Source organism: Pyxicephalus adspersus, chromosome 6, assembly GCF_032062135.1.
Source record: "Pyxicephalus adspersus chromosome 6, UCB_Pads_2.0, whole genome shotgun sequence".
NCBI lineage: Eukaryota > Metazoa > Chordata > Amphibia > Anura > Pyxicephalidae > Pyxicephalus > Pyxicephalus adspersus.
The window spans coordinates 107,596,679-107,607,855 of NC_092863.1; the positions used below are offsets into that span (position 1 = coordinate 107,596,679).

Here is an 11,177-nt window from a genome sequence, read left to right on the forward strand (position 1 = left end):
ACGGAGGGGGGGGGGGGTGAAGGTGGTGTCCTATTTTGTGCAGTTTTCTAGGGAGGTGCGAGTAGACTTGGCAAGGAGGTTGTAGTTGGTGGTTGGAGGTGCGTGTGGATGCAGTGGATATGGAGCGTTATACTGAAGTGGCGGGGGCAACAGGTTTTGGTGTGAAATTTGGGGGTAGATGGTGCGTGGCCTAAGGAATGGGTGGTGGACGGTTTGGTTCAGAACTTAGTTGTTTTGGAACTTTTTCCCAATGTGTTGGCAGTGGAATTGTGGGGGGCAGAGTTGGCAAAGAAAAAAGTGAAATTGTATTGTGACAGCTTAGCCATCAACAAGCCATCAACAGGTTTTAGGTGTCCTCTGTGCCGGTGGTTAGGTTGATGCGGCAATTGGAGATGCGGTGTATGCAGGTTTGGAGTGTTGCTCCAGCAGGGACCAGGTGCACCATTTGTTGTGTTGGTTTGCTAGGGATTTTGCTAGAGGGGTGTCGGTTGCATCTGTTAACTGATGTTAGGCATGGCGTTTTGGTTCAAGCTGCTTTTAGGGCGGGACTTGACTCGGGTGGCTTTTAGTATAGCATATTTGGGAGCTTTGTGGATTGAGGGGTTGGTTAGTCCGACTAAGACACGTCCTGGGGAAATTTCTGTGGAGGACATAGTATGTGGGGGGGGGGGGGGGGATGAGATGGGTTTATGGATTAGGAGGTCTAAGAAGGATTACAGGGGTAGGAGTTTGATGGTGCAGTTGTTCCAATTGAGGGGTGATTCCAGGGTTTGCCCAACTGAAGGATAGATTTCTAAGGTGTAGGCCTCAGGTAGGGGGCCCCCTTTTGGAGTGCAGGTCCATGAGAAAATTTGTCCAGGATGTGCAGTTGGACATTTTGAGGTTGCCACTGCAGTTCATAGGTATGGTCATTGTATGGTCCAATATTATGACTAGAACTAGTTGGAGGGGGTTGAGATCAGTGAAAAGCTTAAGAAAGCTAGGATTAAAGTAAACAGTTAGAAAGATTTGTGGAGAGGAATAGAGGAATAGTGGTGTGTCACTGGGAGCTGGAAGAAGAGACCCGGCCTTATATACGGAGAGATGGGGTAAATTTGAATGCTATAGGTACCGATTTGTGGTTTCTTGGCCTGCAGGATGGGGTGCAGAGAGCACTTTGAGCGAGGAGGGGTGCAGAGGTGTGAAGGAACTGACTTGTCCGTTGAGGCGGTTAAGGTCTGCTGGAAAGTAAGAGTCCTGGGTTAAGTTATGGAGGGTGTTATCCAAATTGGTTGGGTGCCCCTTTAAGTTGTGGATGGTGTAGGCCCCCGAGGAATTGCCAGTGTGGCATTGATGGTAATGGACTGCGGACTAATGGTTTGGGTTAAACTGTTGGTTGTGTTAGTATAAGGGAACATGGTTGTTGTTATTAGGGGGGATTTTATTGTTAAAAGGAGTGTTAATTTTGTATGTTTTTTGGATGTTATTTATATGTTAATTTATTTCAAGTTGTATATATATATATATATATATAGATACAGAATTTATTAATTATGGAAATTGTTTAAATTAGTTATAAATTGTTAAATAAAGGGTTGCTTTCCAGGCATTTAAGTGCATCAAGTTGTCAGTGTGTCATTAGGAAGGATTCAGGGGAGGGGGTCTGGCAAGTGGCTGGGAGTTGGGGGAGATATGTGTGTGGGGGTGGGGATTGGGCAAAAGGTCCGAGCTACCCTAGTCATGATCCCCTTTTACTGATGACAATGGCTGCTATGACCGAAACAGAAACCATCACACATCAGTCCTGAGTACATATTTAGCAATGACCATACTGTCACATCTGTTCTATATCTGAATGTGTGTGACAACACAGAGCCCTATATGAGACCCCGGCTTGTGTGTGGTGGGATAGAGGAGTTTGTAATTCATCTGACATTTCAAATGGAAGATGGAAATGTTATAAATGCTTTCATAGTCCCCATTCTGCAGCTTGGTAAATAAAGAACTCTTCAGGGTAGCAGATTTCTGGTCCGATATCCTGCAGAGGGCTAGGTGAGTGATGGGTAAGTAAAACCAATGATGGAAGTTTGATGTTTTGGCCAGGTCTGTGTATTCAGAATGCTGGGGACAAAATAACACCAATAATGAAATGTTATAGCACTGCTGGGAGCAGGCGAGTTATAGGAATAAAACCATTATGGGCCATGCACCTATAGGCACTAAGTGAGAGGATTTCCCTCCATTGTGAGGGAATTCCCACCTGGAATAAAAGTTTCCCCATTGGAAGATTTGCCCTCTATCTAAATCTAAAAAAAAATTTGCCTTTATTTGTAGGTTGATGGGCTCTGCACCCATCTCCTAATATTATAAATCCCTCTGGGTGATGGAAGAATATTTATCAATGTTTTTCTCCTTACATTCCTATTCCAGTTCCCCCGGCTTCTTAATAATCTTCCATCCTGAGCATTCCCTCATGGTCTTCATCTGACCTTAGGCTGTAAAAGAGAAATATTTCTGCTAAAATTGCTGACCCCAGACCTTTCATCTTCACCATTTCTCTGCCCTATGTCCTCTTTGGTGCCTTTGGCTATGCTCAGCTTCTTGCTGCAACCATTGGAGGTTTCCTCACTTTTGGAGTTCCTGGCATGCAATTCCAGCCCCCGCTTTCCAGGCTTTATGGGATTTTGTGAGTTCTCTCAGTTTATAATGGAACCTTTTCCTTTTTTGAGGTCTTCGTGTGTATGGATCAGTGACCTGGCAACCATTTCCCATGGTAAATCCCATCACACATCCGGCTTGCTCTAAATAGGCTGCAAAACATCTGTAGGGTTCCCAGACATTTAGAATGAATGGCGCCCTGCCCACCAAAGCACGGGCCGTGTATTGCAGTGACATACATATGAATGAGCCCTAAATACCCCCTATAGTGGTACAGACTTTACATTATAGAATGTTGTCACGCACATATGTATGTGTCACAATGTATCTGAGCTGTCTTTACTATGAAATTCTCAATGACAAGCAGGAAAATAATAACCTAGAAGACTTCTGATTTGGTGTGACAACTCTAGAATACATTTCCCATTTTTACATCTATTTTCTATAATTGATAGATAAAACGTAATCTGAAATATCCAGAAACTGTCTACGATGGCAAAGCCACAATGCTGGTGACAAATATAGTGACCCCCCCGGCACTGATCATCAATCATCAGATCAATCCAAGTGATCAATAAATGGAATGGAAATAAATTCATCTAACCAATGAGTCATCACGGAGTTCCTCTTTCTGGGATGTCCCCCCCCCCTTTTTCTGGCCCAGGACAGTCTGACCCCCAATTTCCCTCATTACCTGATGAGATTGGTCGATTGGTGAAGCTCATTACGGAGTAGGTGATGGCGTCCCCCATGTCTGAGGTCTGTAATCAGCTCCTGATCTCTGCAGAGAAGTGAGATTGTAGAAGGGAAGTACAGATGATGGATGTTCTCTGTACATGGCTGGGTGTTCCCATCACTGAACCTCCTATGTACTAAACACAGCAAACATTCATCGGGCACGCAGGCATTTCCTCTTCTGCCAATCATCGTATTCTCCATGCACAACTATGATGCAAACAGGGCATTGTATGGTTTATATGCCAATATTATATTTATACATTTGGTATGTGCCACTCCTTGTACCATGCTCTCTGTATAACTTTCTGTGCCCACTGCTTATGCCTCGTTTTACCCCCTTACCATGCCACTCTGCACCACTTACTGTGCCCTCCTCTGTGCCCACTGTCTGTGTCTTTTACTTTATCTACACACCATGCCGCCCTCTGTGCCCACATTCTACACCTCTTCCTGGGCCACCCTTCTGCCATCACTCCCCCTGTTTGCTCTCTCTGACTTTTCCCATGCCCATATTTTTTACCCCCTCTCTGTACCTGCCATCTGTGCCCACAACCTGCACCCTCTAGTGATGCTGGGGCCCCTAAGAGGAGCCACAATGGCCGATGTGCGTCACACACCAAGAAATGGTGAAAAGTAGCTGAGCCTGAAGGTCAGCAAGAGAAGAATCAACCTGCCCATCACCAGCTGTTTCTCCTTTCGCATGGCATTTCCAATTTTCTCTGATTTCATTTCTTTTTTCTCTGCCAATAAGGTATGTTCTGAAATTCGGATGAACAGAAATGCAAACATCAGAGGTTTCATATCTGCCACCAGATTTATAATTTTGTCCATCCAGCCCGTATATATACACAGCTCAACCAGTATGAATAGAGAGGTCAGTGGAATGATGGCCCAATGACTATCACTCCCAATTTGCAGCATGGAGGTCCCAGAGTTTGTATCGCCCCTCAATGGTTCCTCTCACATACCAAGAAACATTCTGATAGGTTACCCAGAATGGTGTATGGACATTACTTTACATGTGACTATGGAGTTTGTACCATGCTACTGAATATGTTGGTGCTATATGAATGCACAGCAATTGGTGCACTGACATTGAAGCCTGGGAACCTCCAGCCTGTAATTGGACAGTAGTGGAGCAGCAACCGATTAATGAGGTCATCTCATGTGAATGCAGGACAGCTGATTTGCTCCAAAGTCCGGATGCCCCCTCTTCCCACTGGCATCAAGTCACTCAACGTACATTAGCTGCAGTTATAAATTTACATTTGGATCTGTCTGTAATATGACTGGGGGGTGTTTACAAGTAACCACATGACAAGGATCATAAGGGAATTCTGCCATCCCAGCATTGATCCAAATTCTTAGAATTTTCCTTCCCCATTCAGTTGGGTGTATTGGCCCAGTTGCCCTGTGATATGGGGGGGGGGGTCTGATTTGTCTGGTGGGTTGTCACATGTCCCCGTTTAGTCCGGTGTCCTATACAGTATATCCTATATAGATTGTGGGGGGAGGGGGCTGCATTTGTGAAATCAGGTACTGAGAGGACACGCTTCCTCTTCCATAATTACTAGAGGAAACCATCACTGTACAGCTGCGGAGTGACACCCCCGGACCACCAATCCTATGTGGGACCTTCAGGGGGGAAATCCACTGACAGGCCAGCTCTCTTTATTTCTGATCTTGGTACACGTCTCTGGACTTGGTAGGACATTCTCTGCACTAGAACCTTCTCAGGGACCCAGCACCCCAATGTTTTGGGGTCCCCTTGCTTGATTCATGCTACTTCCATTTGGTCCTCAAAAGTTGTCAGTCCATAAATTCGTTAAACCTGCTTAAAGTCGACCTAAACAAAATTTTTATCTTACATAAAAGGGTAAACAACCATTTTATAAAGGACAAAAAAAAGAGTAAAGCCCCTACCCTTCCAGTCTTGTTTGCCGTGGCGATAAAGACTGAATGGGGGCGTTGAGTCTGCCGGGATACCTACATCACGTATCCGGGAGGCTTCTGGCTGCTCCTTCTGCGCATTCCAGATCTCTGGCAGAATGAGTCTTATATGTTACACATGTGCAGTGCGAGGTCAGGTGACATATGAAGGAGGAAAAGGACAAAGAAGATGGCGGCGCCTGGTGCTTCCTCCGCACTGGGATGAAGAAGGATACGGGGACAGCGCAGGAACCGATCTAGGAAACCTCCAAATGGATCGAAGGATTTGCAAAGGTTTCATTGTTCAGTTTTCATTCGCAGGGATGTTTTTTATGAATTAAGGTTTATTTCTAATACTGGGAACTATAACTGGCTTGAGGTTTCTATGAGGAAATGTGTTGAGTCAATAAATTCTTTTGCACCCTTTCTGCTTTAGAAAACAAACATCTTACATAACATTCCATGACAATTGCACGGTATTATTCCCCTCGCCCAGGTGCATCTAGAGGTGATTGGCCAGCCCAGATCTGCACAGTATCATCCCCCCAGTTGCATCTAGAGGTGATTGGCCGGCCCAGATCTGCACAGTATTATCCCCCTCGCCCAGGTGCAGCTAGAGGTGATTGGCCAGCCCAGATCACTGACCCCTCCCCCGGGTTTGGGAAGAAAATACCACCTTGGGGTCAAACTGGCCAATGTACCAGTCCTCAGGCACTCCACTAGAACCTCCATCATTGGGCCTGATTTATTAAACCTATTCAAGGCTGGAGAAGATACACTTTCATCAGGTTTGCTGGATGACCCAGGTTCACCAATGAAAGTGTATCTTCTCCAGCCTTGGTGAGCTTTATTAAGCAGTCCTTTGATGGTTGAGGATCTGTATCTGCCTTAACAGATGATGAGATTTGTCCTCTGCTTCCCAGGAGTCACAATTATCCTCATAAGTCATATTCCTATCACTTGTTGTCACTTCCAGGAGATTCCTTAGAAATCTGATCTGTTATCTTACACATCACAATAACTGATTCTTGTTACTGAGAGATTGATGGATGCGTTCTTTCAATTAAACATTGCACAAGTGTAGATTATATCTGTTTGTTGTTTTTTTCTCCTTCTCTCATGTTTTCAGCAATGGCAACCATCAGAAGAAGCGGATTCTGCTCCAGGAAACATGTAATTGTCCGTTTATATCCAGAAATAGGAGTTTTATCACTTCTAATCGCATTTTATTAAAAATCAGAGTGTTATCTTTTTTTTTTATCACTCTTTTAAAATGGTTTATAGATAAAGATATGGGATTACCTATTATAATTTACATTTCTAGGGGTAATAGATGTATAAATACCCCCTTTGTTTTCCAGTTCTATATGTAGTTGATTTACCTGTATGTGGCCTCTAAGGGGCGCTACTGTTACATTTCTGGCTGTAGGATCGCTATGCGATTTCAATTGATAATTGTCATTGTATAAAATCTGGAAATTGGAGAACATAGACCTATTTATGTTTTCATATTGTCGCTAAAAATATCCACCAGACATTGTACTGATCTATTTATTCTTGGCACTAGATACTTTGTGTTATATATATATATATATATATATATATATATATATATCCTCATATAATTCAGACTATAAAATAAATAAATCTATATGAATCAATTGTTACTTCATGCGCAGATATTAATAACTATATTTTTAATAATAATATATCAAATAAATGAATTTTAAAATCTGATAGAAAATGTTCTCCAGCCAACACACTGTGATCATTTACCTGAAATCATTTTTGTTCAGCAGTCATTAGCTTTACCCTTTATAGTGATTTTCTCAGCTCTTTTCTCACCGCGGAGGAGCTCACCGCACCGGGAAAAGTCCAGACGCTGCTCCCATTTTGCACACTGGTCAGACTCAGGATTTGAAACATTTAACCTGGAGAAATCATCAAACCATTATTACACATCAACTACCAGGATATGAGTCAAATATCTCTGAAATCAAAGAAGAGGAAACACCAAAAGTGTAGATTTAGGTCTATAACAACAATTACAGATAAAATCACAGATTTATCAGCTGATTTGCAATATTTTTGCATAATTATTTTTTGCCTCCTAATTTGCTAGTAGAGCCCCCTAAACTTGCATGTTATAAACCCCTCCCCCTTGCATGGTATAAAGCCCTCCCCTTGCATGTTTTTAGCCCCCCTCCCCTTGCATGGTATAACCCCCCTTCTTGCATATTATAGCCCTCTCCCCTTCTAGGAGTATCTAAGCACTGTATGTACTGGCCCAGTTCTCTGGGGCCGGGAAGGTGAATATTATATGGTGTAGGTGACATATCTCTGTTTGCTATCACTAGTGAGATTTCATTTAAGATGGCGGCACCCAGCACCAATCCCCGGGCTCCCATGCACATCTCAAGCCAATACATATCCATAATTGTGTTGAGCCCAAAGTGGAATCAATCCCATCAGCAGTCAAGCAGTTTAAAGCACATTTAGGGTGTCCCTACTTCCCCATGGCTCATATGTTTCCATATTCTGATCCCTGAACCAGACAACTTCCCAGCTCTGTCATCAACAGACAGATGAGCGGCCACGTCTTCCACACGGAGAGCAAGGATCATTCTCCAAAATATGCTGGCAGGAGACAGGCTTCATCTAGGTGAGGGTGCTACAAATATTAGATTAAGGTTGTAGCATAGAGGGTCAGCAGTAGCAGCATTCAGGGAGTTGCTTTTACCCCGAGACGGTGAAGCAGAGAATTATAATCCCCACCTGTAGAGCCAATGGAAGGCCTCCATGCTGCAACACTAATCTAGATGTTACCAAACAGTAGAGGCCATCCTTTGAATCCAACATCCCTGGACAGATACTCGTACTTCCAGCAAGCCTCTCCATGAGCGTTTAGGCCAATTTACAATCATTAATCTGATATATCAATCTCCTCCCCTGAAGAAGCAGAATAGTGAAACGCGTTGGTAACAGAGATTGCTGCTTGTTACTTTAAATGTGCAGTTCTACCAGGAACCAATTACTATATTATCAGCCTGTATGATCATGTTATAAATGTCTAACTCATGATAGGAAAACTGTGTATTTTCATTTTATAAAATAAATATACAATATATATTATTATAATATAAATAAATATAAATTATTATAATAAATATACAACTGCCACTGAACACATTTTCTTGGTCTGCTAACTCAATCTTCTATATGAGTACCAGCACTTTATCCAATTTATATATGTTCTTAGGCAATATCTTATACCTACCTGGAGGCGAAGAACCCTAATTCATCTAAATTTAAGAAAACATCCAAAATAAATGAAGAATAATTTAAAATGAAAGCCCAGCTGAGCATTAAACAACACTGAGAAGTTCCATTGTACATGGTGGCACAGAGACTGCAGAGAAAGTAATTATCTATTGGTAAGATGGAAATAGAACACGGGCTCCTCTGCCTTTTAACCTCCTGGGCGGTTCATTTCTGTCCGGATTTATATGTCACAAAATGGTACGTTGTTTTTCATTAAAATTTACTTTACAGTACAATATAATAGTATATATAAATGTAAAAAAAAAAGAAATAATTATTATATTCATATTATATTTTACTGTACAATAAATGTTCATGAAAGACAATGTACAGCTTTTACACATATAAATCTACTGTATTGCATTCAATTCCGTTAATTTGTATTGAATGCAATACAAATAGATTTGAATTTGCCGCCACGTCCCGAATGGAACGTCCGCACGCATCAACGTCACCGCCAGCCGGAGGAAGGAAGAAGACGAAGGATCGCGAAGGAGGACCCCGGCAGATCAGGTAGGACTCGATTTATCATTGTTTTACATTTGTTTAGTTACCCCGGATGTGACTTTTTTACCCCGAGTCAGGGTTACTGCTCAGGGGGTTAAAAGTAACCTTTTAAATGGGTTTTCTGCTTTAGGTGACCAAAGATGATACAGCAGTGTAAAAGGTGCCAGCGGCAGGACAGCATTAGAAGCCTAGATGAGCTATATTTATTTTATAGGGGATTTTATGAGGGGGATTTTTTTTTTAATAAGGCACCAAACACACTGACCTGCCTTGCCCCAACATTTTGTACCAATATTACTATATAATATTGTCCTGCTACTTAAAAGAGACACATTTTACTCAGGAAAACAAGACTCCACAGAACTTTTGAAACCTAGAAGATTGGTTATTGTGCAGATAATATCTGATTCAGTGAGGAGACATTACCGGGGGTTAGCTGCTCCCTTTATCCTGTGCCGCTGGACCAGCATGGTGACTGGAGAAGCTGGGAACTAATTTGGCTGATTTAGAAAATCAGCTCTTCACCTTCCAAGCAAAATTCTCACTTGACATTGATCATTTCCCTTGACTTAGGTAATGTGGTGATAGTTCACTTGGCAGAGAAGACCCAATCATGTCCATGAAATTAGGATTGTCCTTGCAAATGATTGGATAGTTGAAGTCAGCAGAGATTTACACGTTTATTAAGCCCTTTACTACCCCCTTATTTATGGACAGATTTCATTCAATCTGCTCGGGGGCATTTAAATGATCAATAGCCTATAAACTGAAGCCACCATTGGTCGGATATAAATCTGCTGTAATGATGACCATTGGTGGGACCTCTGACCTAGTGAAGGACAGGTTACCCATAAACAAACTGCCCATGCAAGTGACATAAATTATGGGGCCTCCATAGATGTCCACCATTCCCTATTGATAGCAGAGGTGAAACAAGGACATGTGTGGGTGAATTAGTAGATGAAAATTTGTGCTTAGTCGGTGTGTATTGGTGGATGTGCTTTGTCTTTTATTATAACACAAACTGCACTAAAGAACAAATCCTGAACTGCGGGGCAATGTGCAGGATTAGGGACCAGGACACCGGGAGATATTACCTTCAGTATGGGGTATACGTTCCCAACAATGGCCAGCACAGCTCCATTATCTGCACAGAAATCCTCGCTGTCCTCGTTTGTCAACGGACCACCAGTTGGCGATCGCTGATTTAGACTAAAGATTATTAGGCTTGAAAGAAGAAGGAATTTGTTAGCGAGGTTCACCCCCTCCCCTAAATGACATCATTGGGGTTTTTGTTAGAGCTTATAAAGCATTGCAAACATTTGGAAGAACCTGATTAGAAGCAAACACAGATATTGTTGATCAACTTTACAAAAATGATGAACATAACTTTACACACAGAACATACACCATTGTGCTACACACACTGTGAAAACACACAGACCGAGCACATCACAAATACACCAATACACCACACACAGACATCACAAATACACCAATCTTGTGCTTGTTGTTACTAGGCCTCAGGGAGACGCTGATTCATATCATCAGGGAAGGAACCAGTAGTCTCAAACCCTGTCACTATTCCTAGGGCAATTCAGGGCTACTAGGGCCTAGGTTCCAGTGTATGAATATTCCCACCTTCAGAGGATACTGACTACAATCAGGGCTAGGTTAGGGTGTCCGTAGGGTGCGACCATTTCCCTCTCCCTAGCCTTTGAGGCTTACTCCCTTGTCTTTATCCTTCTGTGTTGCTTCCCTCCCCCTTATCTGTGACACCACACCAGCAACTTGGCCAGGTGACACAGCTTCAACCTCCACGTTCTCATGCTGCTGGTCCTGCGACAACGTCCGCCTCTTCCTCCTCAGCCTCCACTGCAGGGACAATTCACAGTGCCCCTCCAGCATACCACATGTGCAGGGCACGGCAGTGTCACGCTGTTCTGCACCTGCCTGGGTGACCGGAGTCACGGAGGAACTGCTCTGTGTGATTTATCAAGAATTCGATGGGGAAGACGAGGACCCAGACACACCATGGTAGTATG

The 11,177-nt window shown here is 43.0% G+C and overlaps 1 protein-coding gene across 3 annotated transcripts in view; it reads right to left on the reverse strand.

Moving 5' to 3' along the window:
* LOC140332641 (uncharacterized) overlaps positions 1-3,420 on the reverse strand; it is a 34,741-nt gene extending 31,321 nt beyond the window's left edge. For 2 of the 3 annotated variants that reach the window (XM_072413834.1, XM_072413836.1), the window contains exon 1: positions 3,332-3,420. In XM_072413834.1, the coding sequence (XP_072269935.1) occupies positions 3,332-3,389 (58 nt within the window). In that variant the 5' untranslated portion in view covers positions 3,390-3,420. Of the gene's footprint in view, positions 1-2,396; positions 2,465-3,331 lie in introns of those variants that run through there. The other variant, XM_072413835.1, reaches the window with a different exon arrangement.
* Positions 3,421-11,177: the final 7,757 nt, after the last annotated feature.